This window comes from Fundulus heteroclitus, chromosome 3, assembly GCF_011125445.2.
Source record: "Fundulus heteroclitus isolate FHET01 chromosome 3, MU-UCD_Fhet_4.1, whole genome shotgun sequence".
NCBI lineage: Eukaryota > Metazoa > Chordata > Actinopteri > Cyprinodontiformes > Fundulidae > Fundulus > Fundulus heteroclitus.
In genome coordinates this window covers 41,500,009-41,515,372 of record NC_046363.1, presented here as the reverse complement: position 1 = coordinate 41,515,372, position 15,364 = coordinate 41,500,009, and the positions used below count along the sequence as shown (strand labels likewise).

The 15,364-nt window shown below is 39.0% G+C and overlaps 2 protein-coding genes across 2 annotated transcripts in view; one reads left to right on the top strand and one right to left on the bottom strand.

Moving 5' to 3' along the window:
- The window catches only part of LOC105922701 (C-type lectin domain family 10 member A), a 512,726-nt gene that overhangs the window by 70,179 nt on the left and 427,183 nt on the right, over positions 1–15,364 (top strand). The window lies entirely within an intron of this gene.
- sh3bp5b (SH3-domain binding protein 5b (BTK-associated)) overlaps positions 1–15,364 on the bottom strand; it is a 42,148-nt gene that overhangs the window by 17,516 nt on the left and 9,268 nt on the right. Inside the window, exon 3 of the mRNA XM_012856741.3 lies at positions 14,114–14,242. Within this exon, the coding sequence (XP_012712195.2) occupies positions 14,114–14,242 (129 nt within the window). The remainder of the gene's footprint in view (positions 1–14,113; positions 14,243–15,364) is intronic.

Sequence of the window (15,364 nt, the reverse complement as noted above, 5' to 3'; positions counted from 1 at the left end):
TCTGCAGACGGCTGACATCACCACATGCTCACTTTAATTTCATTATCTACAGGCACCGTCACGCCAGCGCAGCAACATCCAAACAATCTTCTGCCTTGTTGCAGTCATGGACCAAGCGTTGTTTTCCACCCAGAGCCACAAGTTATACAAATCAAGAGACTGGGTCAGTGTTCTGGTTTCTACAAGACACAATTTTAAGTGTGCATCCACTTCTGCATTATGGGTTAGCAATACCTGATGGCAGAATGATTTCATACAGGGTTGGGGTTGATATAACTACATGTAATATTGCGAAAATTGGAATCTAAAATTACTTTTTTGGACCACCACAGTGCCCTGCTAAAAGCTTATGATCTGACGTGAAGCAGACTATAATCAGGTTTTATATAAACGGTTATAATCTCTTGTTTCCACAACCCGCAAGTTTCCTATAATATGCAAAATTTGCCCTATATATGTTTTAGCTGTATTGCATTTACTACTTCAAGCAATAAGAACCTCTGGAAAAACAACTGGGTACAAAAATGGATGGATGGTTAATAAAATAAGCTCAAATACAATCAAATGATATGGAGAGTAAACCAGCAGAGTTCTTCTAAAAGTATTGAGCTACTTCTTAAAAGGTGTAGGAGTCCAAATAAGGCAGATGGAAAGGCAGGAAGTTACAAAGGTAGGCACAACAGCTATCAAGGTTCTGGTAGCTTTAGTCGTTTAGAGAAAACTATGTATGCCCAATTAAATCTGTTTTATTATTTTCTGTATCGTTTAATTTTTTTCCCCCAAATCCTCCTTTTTCCATCCTAACCATATTTATTAACCAAAAACGTGTGTAATTATGGCATGAATAAAAAAACTTATTCACCAATTCAATAGACAAGGAATTCCACATTTATTGTTATGCAACTTTCCCAAATAAAGTGACCTCATTAAAGTGAATTCAGTTAAACATGCTGGTCTCCTTAAAAATATATTTTAATTAAAGGCATTGTAGGATTTCCTGTATCCAGTTGTCTAGACTTCGCTTGTTTACTTTAAATGTGTCGACGTCTGAGAGCGACATAAAGATGTAATTTAAGTTCCCGTCCAGGAGAAAACTTAAATAGCTATCATGCTAGCGGTTATTAGCTTAATGCAGAGTACGTCCACACTGTGCCACTCCTTCGAGCCGCATAACACTCCTTGCGCTTCCGTTCTCCATCAACCCCCCTCCTTACCCCCCCACTCCCCTCCCCTCAGCTCCACGGTAGCACGCGCAATTCCAAAAAACCCACGACAGCTCCCGCCTGGATTAGCCCATTTTTTGGAGCAAGCCCTGTACAGTGTACACTTATTCTCATTTACCTGAATTTAAAACAATGTCATAAAAATCCCATAGAACTGAAGTAATCTCTTCATCAGTAATAGAGATAAAAGAAATATGGTTTTGGGTTCCCCCTCTATGTTCTGTCGTCGTCACGTTGCCCACAGTAAACCTGTCTTTCAAGTGCCGACACTTGACAGCCATCCCTCCCACTGCCTCCCTCATTCTGTCACTCTGCTGCTTCAGGAACAAAAGAAACTGATGTCCAACCAGTAAACATACACCAGATAAATCACCAGTGAAAATAATATTTTCCCAACTTAGTATTGACCCATTTTGTTTAAACCCAATGAAACATTTGTTTTTACTTTCCACTGACTGCATTTATAGTCCATTCTGTTTTTAGTGTTGCGTGTTTTCATACACCGTCTGCAACAAATAAAACCATTTACTTTTTTGTTCCGCCTCATCGTCTTCGCCCTACTTCTCTCTGCAGTGTCAACAAGGCAGCCGGAGGCAAGAGAAACATCAATGCTGTCACCAGGCACCAAGTGTTCAAAGACTACTCTCACTAAGTGGAACGATGAAGAAGGAAGAAGAATATGAAAGGAGGAGAAGTAAATGGGAGACAACAAAAAAAAATGTAGAAGGAAAGACAGAAGCAAAAACTTTACAGAGACTAACAAAAATGTGACCTATTTTTCCATGTCTTAAGATTAAGTCAACCAAAGTGATGACTAAAACCAAGCAGAATTAGTAATCCTTCAGTTTTACACAGATGAGAAAGTTTGAGATGAATGAAACGGGTCCAGAACTACAAGATCAAAGGAATTCAAATCAGCATTAAATATATATACAAATAAATAAAACACATTCTCAAACATTGGTCGTATTTACTTAACTTTAGTGTGGCTATATATTTGGGGGCCTTGACTAAGCTATTGCTGCCAACAACTCCATGTTCTCCATCTGTAGATGATACACTTCGTGTTTTCATCTACAGATGAACGTTCTGTGGTTAACCGTCTGTCTCCTAGATATAGCTGTTGGCTGAATCTTTACTATGACTAAACTGTATGTGCTCTCTTTCATTCTTGAAATCTGGCGCAGAGCCCGTTTAGCCGTGTTTCTCTCCTAGATGAAACCACTAAAGGAGCCAGTCTGCCATTACATGTTTTTCTCTTATGTAGAAAGTACTCCTGGATCAATGCTTCTGTGCTCTTCACACTGAGCCTGGATCTTCTTAAGGTGTCTTCCTGTTAAAGGGCAGATTTCCTCTCCACTGTCGCCACATGAATGATTGGCATGAGGGATTGCTGCAAAGTCAACAACACAATGCAGGTGACTGTCTGCCGTAGCTCCACCCTGATCCAGGAGGCCTAAATGCTGCTGGTTAATGACTTGCTGAAATCTGCTTTTCAGTCACTCTGTCTGGATTATTTGATAGAACTGTTTTTGTAAAGTTCCTTAATATAACGTTTTTGTTAAATGCTGTTATACAAATAAAATTTAATTGTTACTTAAAACAAACACTGCTACTTCCTTTCAGGGTTGAGCTTAGCCTACAAAGGAGTTGTTACCAGAGTGGCTCGGTTCTCCTTTTAAACAGAGCGTTAGTGTTTAATACTGTGCTGCTTTGTGACACAAATATCTCAGTTTTCTGCAGCATTGAAGCTTTTTTTTAACTGTCATTGTAAGTAGTGTTTCATTTTCTTTTACCTACTTGTCAATAACTTTAACAAATTGAATTAGCTTGAACTTGATTCACTTTCTCAAATCATTCTTTCTCCTCTCCTTTGTTATTTTTATATGCCCATCTTCTTTCATCCATCTCCACCACTCCTTCCACTTTTCCCATCCATTTCTCTCCCAAGTATGATTCTCTCTTGATCTGTCACTTCCAATATACATCCTAATTTATCTTACTTTGAAAAAAAATTTTGACTTCAAATTCTGCTCCCTTCTTTGTATCACTGCACTTTTATCTAGCCAGTTAATCTTCTAGATTGTATTCTAATTACTGTGCAGTATCCAAATAAACAGTTCAAGAAGAATGTGATGTACAAGTAGGGTAGTCTTCTAAGGGCATCTCAATCACTCAAAACACACTTAAAATTCAAGATTTTAAAGATTGATTAATTAATAAACGGTGTGACTCCTTTTTGCAAACCACAAATTAACTGATGTGAGAAACAAACAGACCAAATAAGATGTGCAAACATTAGTGATGCTAAAATGTGACCCGGATCAAAAGATCAGAGATCCTGCATCAGTGTGGTGAGAAGCATACTGAACAATATATTTTAATCTCACTAACACAGACAGCATCATGCATATATTAATAAGTACCTCTGACAATACTAATAAAGACATGTACATCAAGAATGAAGAAAAGGTCTAAAATGACAAAAGAACTGCAATCATTTCTAATGATTTGACCCACAGCTGCAGGAGGCTAGTTAAACTAGAGGATGCTAGACAATACACACAACTTCTGCCAGTGTATACCTTTTGATTGTCCTAAAAATCTTTAAATCAGTCAAATTTCACATGCGATGAACTACAAGAAAACATCATGGGAAATGGGCTTTCAGATGATAAAAGACTCTCCTTTCACCGTCACGTGGTTTTCTTAAAAACAGAACCAAGACGAGCTCAAACTTCAAACACAAGTCATCTTGGTAAATGCTTTGCCTCTAAAAGCTCAGTTGCACTTTTATAACAAACAGCTAACAACAATACTTAGAATCATTGGAGCAAATAAACTGGTTAAAAATAGCAGGTTTGTATTTAATTATCAGGATGATGAGGGCTGGAAGAGTACTGGAGTGTAGGAGAGGACACTTGTTTCCACAGCGCCCTGAACTGGCCCATTTCACAGTAAATCTGATTATCTTCATCCGTGTCCTCAATTCAATGTGGGAATTCATTTCCTCTGAAGAAGCAGCTCAACAAGAGCAAACTCTGTCCAACACACCAGCTGAAGGCCAGTGCTAAAAACACTCTGCCTTCATACCTCTCGCTAACCACAGCAAAATGAATTTCAACCTTTGGATTTATTCCAAGACCAAACCGAATAAAAACTGCCACTGGCCTAGATCTGAGAGCGCTCTGGGTATGAAGAAGCAGCCGAATCCAGGGCCGCCTCCGCTTCTGATGTCCACTTCACGCTCTTTAAACAGCAAATTAACACAGGTGTGTGTTTGAGCTCAGAGGTGGGGGTGCTGCTACTGTAAGTTCAAAGGAAAACATTAAACCTTTGTTCAGTGTGAAACAAACTAAAAGCACAGCCTGCAGAAAGCTGCACCACAGCTTCGGTGATGCGACAGTCAGGGCAGCAATAAAACAACAGACGCTGCCAACGAAACTTTATTTCCCCAAAGTTTGACAGCTTTAAGGTTGCTGCCAGTTCAGTGCAACTGTAGTGGAAACAGTGATGCATGAACAGAACATGTACACAGCAGCCATGCACCATCCCAGGAAGTCATAGGAGGAGCAGATGGCTGTGACCTTCAGCTTGGTCTGCATCCCTCCCATCAACTCCCAAATCCCTCTGTCATTGCATCCATCCAGCCATTCGTTTCACTCCATCCATCATTACTCTGTCAGAAAATACTCAACTCCAGCAGAGGAAGGATGGTAATGCAGAGAGTGGAGGAGGACAAGAATGAAAGTGGGCTAGTAAGAAGTTAAAGGTGATCATCGATGAGGGATTACGGCAGTGGGTCCCAAACTCCAGTGCTCAAGGGCCGGTGTCCTGCAACCTTTAAACGCAACTCTGCGTCAACACCCTTGACTCAAATGTTAATTCACTAGATCTCTGCAGAACTCGACTGCATTACATTAGTGAGGCCGTTTAGTCATTTGATTCAGGTGTGAAGGGCAAGGGACACGTTTAAAGGTTGCAGGACACCAGCCCTCTGGGGTTATAGTTTGAGACTATATGGTTTTAAACAAAAGCACCATGTAGGAGTTCTCATTTAAGTTTTACTTTGTCTCTTATGTAAGATATGAATACAAATATTGGAGATTTGTTTTAATCAATATGTCCATCAAGTAATACACAGGTAGCCTTTTTATTCTTCTTTCAAAAACTCTGAGCAAAGTTTTATTATTAAATAAATAATATTAGTTAAAACTAATAAGCACACATTAGCCTTTGTGGCTTCTGGATTCCTTAAATAATCAGATTATTTAAGAAAATGTTTATCTGTATGCGTGTGATGTGACATTTAGTCAACAAGATGTAAACACCGCTTGCATTTACAGAAGAGCCATATTGTTCTGGACTCATTAAACCAACTATATTTCATGTGGTTGTCTTTAAACATACATCTTTTATATCCTGCTATATAAACCACTGTAAACTTGTATAAATAAATAAAAATCTATACCTTCTATACTCACCCACGGTTTCTCATAGGATCCCTACCGTCCTAACTAGCCTGATTTGCAGCTCATCACACAGAGTAAAAGCAATGATATCTTTCAAACCAAGCATGACTTTTCTGCCTTTTCTTTCCCCTCCATCGTATCTCCCTCCATTTTCCTTCTCCAAGCTCTGGCAGAGCTGCAGAAAATCTCCCTCTCCAAACATCCCCTAATCCTCTTAAAACTAAATTGATAGTTTTAATAGAATATCTGCTGAAATCTTCTAGATCCGAGGAATGGTCTCTGTGGATACCTGTTCTATTACAAATAGACAAGGCAAGCTGCCGGAGATATATCGTACTTAAAAAATCCTCTTTAACAAACTAAATATGGATGGGTTTTCATTAGATTTGCATGTTTGCTGACATTTTTCTTCTGCCACCTGGAGCACCAGATGTCTTCAAAAGGATTCTCCGATCCCAATCTTGCACATCCCCATCCTACGGCAAGTATCTCTGCCAGCGTATAAACAAAACCTGCAGACTCACAGTGTGAGGAAGCACGACTGAGTGGGCGGCTGGTTTCAGATGGGATTTCTGCATGGTAAGATTCATGAAGCGTGGTTGAGTCTTTCCCTGGCAGAAAATCTTTTATAACACAGAATACCAGCAGATTCACAGCATCTTTTTGAAACACTTTCTTAGCAAAAAGATAAACAGCAAGGGCAAGAGTTTGCTTCTAAATCTGACACTTACAAGACAGAGGAAGATCGAACAAATGGAGAGAGAGTTACATATTTAGACACCAACTCTGAACATACAGGAAAATATGAAAAAATATAACTTGACATTCTATATTTGCCTAATTTCTGTCCTAAAGTGAGAACCGAAGTAGAATACTGACTCCAATACATATTTTATTATGTTTGAAAAAAAGTCTCACTCCGCTGCTGAATGTTTAATCTGAGATCCCGCACACTCAGCGTTTAAATCCCTTTTACTCACTCAGCAAACTTTTAGGCTTTGCCACCCTGGCCCAGTTTCATGATGATTAATCAAGTTACCTATAAGTGCACCCACAACCCCCCAACTGGACAACCTCAGTAACCTTCAGTGCAATCAAATGGAACAAGTCGAGCTCAAAACCATTTACCTTAATATCAGGAGACAGTTTATTCCTCTGAAAAAGGTCACAAGCTCGATTCATGGAAAATTTATTTGTTCAGTCCAAATCGTCCAGAAAAAAAACCCAAAAAACAGAAAGCCGGAACAAGTAACTCCTCATGGCAGCGACATGTCAGACTTTAATCAGTTATTGTTACCATTCCTGGACTTTGTCAAACAGAAATGAAAGCATTTAAATATCAAGATGCATCTTGCAGCGTTTTCCAACAAAGCTTTTGCTGTGCTTATCCTAGAACTTTTACAGAACCTAGAACAGCTGGTTCTTACCACCATGCATCACTTATTAATGTTCTGTTTAATTCTAGTCATACAAGAGTTTGAAACTTGTTAAATTGTCCTGGTTTAAAACAAAAACGTGAATATGACATAATGTATGATAATGGCTGAATGCGAGCCCTAAGGTAACCAAACAGGGGTGACGTAGTAGGGGAACAAAGCCCCAGAGGTCAACATGGCAGAATAATGGCTTTCTGTGATCAAGATACCCGAGATGAGAATTACAGCCAAAGCAAATCAGAACATGTCTGCATATTACCAAAAATAGGAAACACAAAAAAGCAAGCACGCAAAACAAGGAAAAAATCTAAATCCACGCATCACCTTCACTAACAAAGTAGTTTTAGATCACCACTGCTTAAAATAAGCAGAACGCCTTGAATGTTGACATGATGTTAAGACTGTTTTTATGGTTTACAGTTATGAAATTAGGCAGATCAAAAGTGAAACTAATTCAAAAGTAAAAAGAAATGAAATAAAATGGCACAAACATTTTGGAATGGCTGTTGGTGCACATGAGCTCCTGGTGAAAGAAGGAGGCTGAAAGCTCTGGCCCAGCACAGAGTTTGATGCGACATACCATGAATTTTAAAACCTCGTGGCTGTGAAACCAGAAAGAACTGATGCTTAGTAAGCAAAGCACCAGTTTAACACTGAAACTGGCTTGGCACCAGGTTGACTCTTTAGAAAAAGCTGTAGATAAATATGCATTCCCGCCCATTCAAACAGCTTTGAATACACTTAATTATTATTGATTAGTTGGTAATTATGTCTATGTTGATGTAACAGAAACAGCTGAATAATAACCTACTGGAATACAATAAATATATATATCATACCATAGACCATCTTGATATAAAAAAAATATATAGTCTGATGTTTGTTCTCTTTTTTAATCAATATTTTTAAAAGTTCAATTTATTGCCCAGCCTTATGTTAATGTAATCCACTTTATTAAAAGGTTAAAAAGCCCCCAGAAGCCGTTCATATTTTATTTCATCCACAACACAAACGATTACATGTGTGAAGTGTCACTTAACAGAATACAAAGCGCCGTAGGATTTTTAGAAAAATGTTTTTGCATAACGGAAAAATTATCAAACACAAATCTACCTGCCACCTTTTCTAAACTAAATGCACACAAAAAAAATACTGTCAATATTTTTACCCATTTTAATAAACTAAGCCTCCAATATTTTAATAAAACAGTCTGATATTTTTGAAGGAAAGAATTATCTGTAAATCATTTTAAATGAAAAACTTTAAAATGTTTTTTGCACATTTGCCTTATTAAAAGAAAAGCACCAGTTTGAAAATATTTTTTTGCTCGATTAAAGGAAAAAAAAGTCTATCACAGCATAAGAACATGATGTGAGTCACTTTTTCTTCCAAGTTAATTAAAATTAATTAAAAGCAGATTTGGGTGAATCAAAGTAGGAGTTTGAGTAAACCTAACTACATAGACCTGTTCTTATCTACTATGAAATTATAGTACATTTAAAAAGCTTGGTTAATATGACCATACCATTTTATCTAACATTTTCTATTTCAAGAAGATTTTAATTTGTGGGGAATAATTTTAATTAATAATAATTTTTAAGAATAAAAGTCTCCATCTGCATTACACACTTATGCTGGCCAATTGACTTGAGAATCGGGGAAACGCAAAATCAGTCCAGGTGCTGCAAATGGTCCCCGGGTTGCAGTTTGGACAACCCTGGTCTAGAATCAAGGTCATGCTGGCAGCTTATCCCCACCACTGCCAGGCTGGGTGTGGTGACCATCATGTATGTGGAGCAGCAGCTGTTAGATTCTTAATAACTGAAAAAGGGGAGGAAATGTAACACTAAGTCTGTGTGCACGTATTCAAGATGGAAACAGGACAAAAATACAAATTAATTACAGAGGAAAAAAGAGGAAAAGATCAAATAAATAACAAGGGTAAGGTAAGGTAAGTACACAAGTGGCTAAAAGGATAAAGGGAAAGCAGTAAATTGTAAAAGAGAAGTAATACAGGAAGGAGATCTGCCAAATCCCCCCAAAAAGAAGGAAGAACAGGCCGAGAGAAAAACAGAAAAAGGTTAAAAGACACATAAAAATAAAGTCATTAAAAAAGATCTGATTAGTCAAGCCTTTGGTTCCCATTCTATGGTCAACAACAAAACAAGCTGAACATAAAAACAGCAGCTCCATCACCGGGCCTCTCCTAAGGCTGATAAACAGAACCGAAACATCACACTCGGCTTAGCTGTGAAATGAGTAAAGTGTGAGAGATGAAGGGCCGAAGGGGAACCACGACAGAGTCGATGTTCTTCAGTGTTTTTATAGTTCTACAATCATTCAAGGGAATGACAACAATAGAACTGGGTTTAGTTCTGTCCAACTGTGACCTGACCCATTTCCAGGATGTTGAAACTTGGAGTTGTTTTTTTTTTTTTTAAACATATGCACGGAAGAGAAATCAGAAACAGCTGAAAATATATATTAGCAGAGCAAAGCTTTAAAAAGCCAGAGACCTGAATTTAGCTACAATTCTCTTGTCAGGGCATCTCTTCTTCAGGCACTTTAAGAGCCATGTGGAAGGCAGTAACTCCTTTTAAGGGCCTCGGGTTTTACATTGTTTATGGTTTATGTTCTATACAAACCAAACACGAAAATAAATATAGCCTGGACTCAAACATGTCACCAAGGCATACTGACCGATTTTATGCCGAACAACGCGCTCAAAAATCTGTTAAAATGTGTAAGTATGACTTTGGTAAGCAACAAAGCTGCATTGCGGTACATTGTCTCACTACCTGATAGGACCCCTGAGCTGTCTACAAGACTGCCTGACTGTAATGTCTAAACTATTAATGCATTAATGTAAAGGCCCCCACATACTTGGGCATACTTCACTCTGCGGAGGCTCGCTCGTACTCGAGGCAGTCTCTGTGCGAACTCCGCGCATACAGGTACGTGCATGGCTCTCAACTCTCACGCATTGACCGTGTGACACACGCATTTCACTGACTTCACACGCAACACATGGCATTTCTCACGCATAAAAATCACAAAGCCCGTCTGGGCTGCGGACGACAAAACTCCGCCTTCTGCTGAGCTGTTTCGGCTTCTTTCACAGCTTGTGGCCATCAGTAATTCCTGCTGCAGTTCGTGTTAACAGAGCAGCAGGAAGAGTGATCAGACTTATGAATAATTTTAGTCTTAACAGTGGTGAAAGTAAGCCGGTAAGGTCCTGTACCGCGTACACAGGAGGGGAGGGGGCGGGGGGAGAGCTGCTGCCAGATGACCGGTTCATTCAGAACCAGTGATGGCTGCACGCTGGATAATAAAACAGTTCTGCTAACCAGATGCAGTTTAAAAAGCCACTTAGTCTGTTTAAGTTTCGTTTTTATTAATTCAGCATTTTTTAACTACATGCACCGTATTTCTGTGCCTCCGCGCTTGCTCCTCTCCCCCCTCCTTTCCCTCGGAGCAGGTGCTTTTATCACCATTAACCATTCACAACGTGAATCACTGCGTTTAATTCCCTCACATCGATAGCAACGTGTGCCAGTTAAAGTCAATAGGAGAGTTAGTAGCTGTATTTCATGTTATTTTTTTTTAACAACATAGATTCAGTGGCTCTTCGGTGGGCTGCTGCCTTGCGTTTTAATTCAGGTGCGCACTTTTAAGGGTCATTTTAAAGAACGTGTAGCTTCATCTCAGACTTGTCAGTACCCCTGTTCCCTTTATAGGAGCCCTTTACAGTAATTATGCCTTTTCCCCACAGTTTATCCGTCGCACGCAGCGCACGGGGGTAAAATCCGCCCACCTCACCGCCCAGAGCGCACTGACGAGAGCAATAGAGATTCGTCGGATCAGCGCGGCGACTGACTGAGAAACCTGTCGCTGTGAAAGGTGATGAGAATGTTATAAACTGTAACAGTCTAGAAGTGCATTGAGCTGAAAAGAGGGAGACATCAGCAGCAGGATCGTGCGTAAAGACGGAGCGGGAACCTCTGTGTGCTTCAGTGTTGCTGCTGCGGGGAAATTGTTGACCCTAAAGGCTTGATGAAACTCAGCCTGATTCACCAATCAAGTTATAGATTTACAATGATAAACAACCCATAGATGAATGTGTAACAGTGTAATAATTCGGTCAATAACTTAAAACTACTTAATTTTATTCAGTATTATTTGAACAATTGTGTATTTTTTATGTCTTAATCCATTAACTGAACAATAAAGTATTAATATGTCTCTTTCTCTTTTTAACAAAAGTAATACATGTCTACTTCATTGTCTGGTGGGATAAAAATGAGATGGAGTTGACTCCACCGGCTCTTCCAGGGTCCGGTTAGCCCCGCCCCCAAACAAGCCCCTCCCCCAAATTAGCATAATCTCACTCTTAACTTTTGATAAAAGTTGAGAGGTCTGGGTACGTGTCACACCACAAACTTCTTGGGGGCAAGAAGTCTTTACATCGGACTGTTTTCTATGTGACACCGAGCTCGATACACTGAGCTGCTACAAGCAGACCATCACAAGGATGCGCAGCATCAAAGTCCCTCTCTGTTCTCACTGACAGGTGGAGCCTGCTGGAAAAGAAGCGGCTCTAGGTGCTCAGCTAGCTAATCACACATTTCACCATTCGTTCCGCCGCTTCGTCCCACTGGCAGAAATAGTGGGAATTGTAGGAATTTGCCACAAGAAATCTAGGCAACAGTACGCTGGACTATAAAGGTAAAACGTCTGCAGAGAGTCAGTGTAGAGTCCACCAAGCTCACAGTATGCGCACAGTACGCCCGAGTATGTGGGAGCCTTTAGGCAGGCCGCGCCCGGAGTACGCGCTAGCAACAATAAACCTAGTAAGTTAATTCAATATAAAAGTTAAGTTTATTTTGGCCTTATGTTAGAAACAGGGCAGTGTAGTCCAACTACTCTGTCCTCCCCACAGAGACGGATAGAGAGCTGTGGGCGTGAAGGGGCGGATTTACATTACACACTTGGGAAGAATATTTAGTGCGCCTTATGGTCCAAAAAATACAGTAATCCCAAGAACTGAATTTTCTCTAACGACACATACAGCAATACCTTACTGCAACAAATACTAATTTTTAAATCTAAAGGAAGCTAAACTGCAACCAGAGGTATTACATTAATAAAAGTTGCTAAAAAGACAACCATAGTCATACAAGCATCAGAATATAATTTAGAATTTAGCAAATTGGGTAATTAGCAAAGTTTTGTTTGCATCAGAAAGTCATCTCCAATATGTGTTCTTTCAAGGGCAAATTGTTTCTAATCTTGGAACCTCATCCAGCTCCCCTCAACTCCTTTGTAAGCTTTAGTTATGCAAAAACCTCTTTTTTCTGATGTTGCTGCTCCATATGAATGTCTGAGGAGAGAAAATAAAAATAGATAGCAGACCAAAATAAAACTGGGACAGCAGGTAACCCGACAGGTAAAAAGACGATCACATGTTTGTCCTGTTAAGAAACTAGGATGAGTCTGAACTAAACATATTCTACCGGCTTTCTGAAAATATCCAGCTAATATTTGATTTTGGAAAGTATTTAGGAAGCATTTCATGCACAATGAGTAGGAGATGTTATTTATGCTTTATATTTTACCCTTACTATATACTAAACAAAGAAATGATGGAGAATTTAGGGATGCAAGTGAGCTATGTGTCTGATTTATAAGTACCTACTGACATCACTGCTGTCTTGAAACTTTATAAACAGCCATTTTAACATGGAAATGTGTATTTTAATCCTAACAGTGGCAGTCATGCACTCTGAGAACTTTGTTTTTACGGGTTACAAAGAGGCATGGAGGCAGAAAAGAGGGAAGTTCAGTTGCCTCGTCACTTCACAGAAACTCTTTCACCACTGCATGTATTTCCGCACACTGCCGAAAAGGAACCTTCATCAGAATACATATGCAGCTTTCTATGAAAACATGGATACTGCTGATAACTTGCTAAAATGCAATATTATTGGAGAAATAAACTAAGGAACTACACAACAAAAACTTTAAAACCTCAGTCGATTCCCGTGCTTCCTGACTGAGCTCTTATAGCTGCACTGGCTGTTATCGTAGGTGACCTCTTCCGTTTTATCTACACATATCACACGCACACACTGAAAAGGGAAGTAGGACAGTTTGAAATGATCAGTTTAGCCACATCACTGTGTGAGTGTAGAGAATTTGTGATACCTTTCAACGGAGGACGAGCAATTAGTTCAACAAGCAACAGTTGAAGGAGAGGAGGTAGAGGAGAAATATATGAGCTAAAACTGTCCTTAGGGCGGAGAGATAGTCAGAAATCTAGTCAAATCTAGGTGTGCATTCTCAAGTAAAAGGAATGCTTTCTCGAAGAGTTATCTAAAAGGAAAATGTAGTTAAATGCTGTTAAATTAAGCCATTTAAATATCCATAGTGACTGTTTCATTGGCAGAAATTATGGAGGGATGGGGGTGTCTGGAACCCCCCCCCCCCCCCCCCCCCACCCCCGATCTGAGAAAAATGTAACTTGTCCCCCCCTCTCAATAAGTTATAGAAGGAACCTGTATTTTGAAACAATATTCAAAAAAAAAAAAAAAAAAAACGGAAATTATCTAGGTAATCTGCTTAATGTAAACCATTTTTCTGTGATGTTTTTAGATTTGTCATGTAAATTTTGTTTGTTAACGCCATGGGAGAGTGGGACTGTGTAGAGAAACTCCAAAAGAACCTGAAAACACCCAAGAAAATTAAATGTATCCAAAACCAGTAGCACCTGGACCAATTTGGCTATTTGGGTCATATTATGTCATATTAATAGAACCACTATAGAAAGAGTAAAGGAGTGTAGATGGAAGATCTCATGAAATGCAATAGAAATCTCCAGCTTATTCACCTAAAGAACTTTTGGAAGGTTTACAGCTTTCATGTGGTCTTGCTATTTGAGAAAGGGAATGCCCTAATAAACACAACAGCAGTTTTAAATGACTACCTGTCTGGCCAATCGTCGGGCCTCCCAGTAAGGCTTGGATTCCTCCACCGGTTTCCCAATCTTCTTCACCAGCTCATCCAGCTTCATTGTGGCCTCCACCAGCACTGAGCGAAACTTCTGCCTCGCATCCTGAGAAAAAGAAAAATATAACATCTACAGATTAAAACTGGGGTCAAACAGGTTTACTAACACTGATAAACAAAAGTTTTTCTTGTAAATTATTATTCTGCTGAGTGCTCTCCAGATAATGGCACGTGAATCAATGAGCAAGATGGTCTTTTCGTGACCTCTGATCATGTGGATCAATTCAACTCCATGTGACTTCTCAATAACAAGATTTCAAACTTTTAGACATCCAGACATCCTATCATGTGGATCAATTTTCTGAAAGATTATTGCCACTTTGCTACATCCAACGACTATCATATAATGACAGCTTCATCTGAACTGGGTTAAAGGCTCTAATATTTCAGAAATAATAATAAAAAAAAAAAATTAAATGTTTATGTATATAACAGAACATAAGAAACCAATCAACTGAGAAGATCAGTGGATTTAAATGTTTTCTTCAGCAGAAATGGCAAAGCAGAATATATATATATATTCAATGTTTGAAATATAGGAGACAGCCTATCCATGTAAAGGTCCTTCCTGGTATCAAACTCTGGATTCCTTCCTCCACAACTCATCTTAAACAATAAAAACTCATAAAAAGAAGCTATGGGTGTTTCACAAATTGGCCTTAAACAATAAAAATACAGAAAGAAAGGATCAAAATACAACAACATAAAAATAAAAGCCATTGATAGGAACGTTCTAACGTCTCATTATCTACAAATTCAGGGCCAAAGAACATGAGTTTTTAAAGAATCATCTCTATAATTTTCCAAATGTTTGGGAATAGTGAAAGGCTGATCACCTCCACTTTATTTCAAATAATCCAGGAAAACCTGACTGGTTGAAGGTGAGCTAAACATAAAAACTAGATAGGTCCTGAGCATTTAAAACATAGAAATCAGAGAGAAAAAATATAAATATATTTTGCTTTTTGTACCAGGCATTTGCTTTCTAAGCCAAATTACCGCAGGTTCAGAAATGGTCTCAGCAGATTAGTGCATTTTAACCTAACCAGTAGATAAACATGACACCAGAATACTATAATTCACTGTACCTTAGGCAGTCAACATGCCAAAAAACAACAAACACTGAAACAACATGGTTCCCTGATTCAGCTGTTTAAACAAATATTAA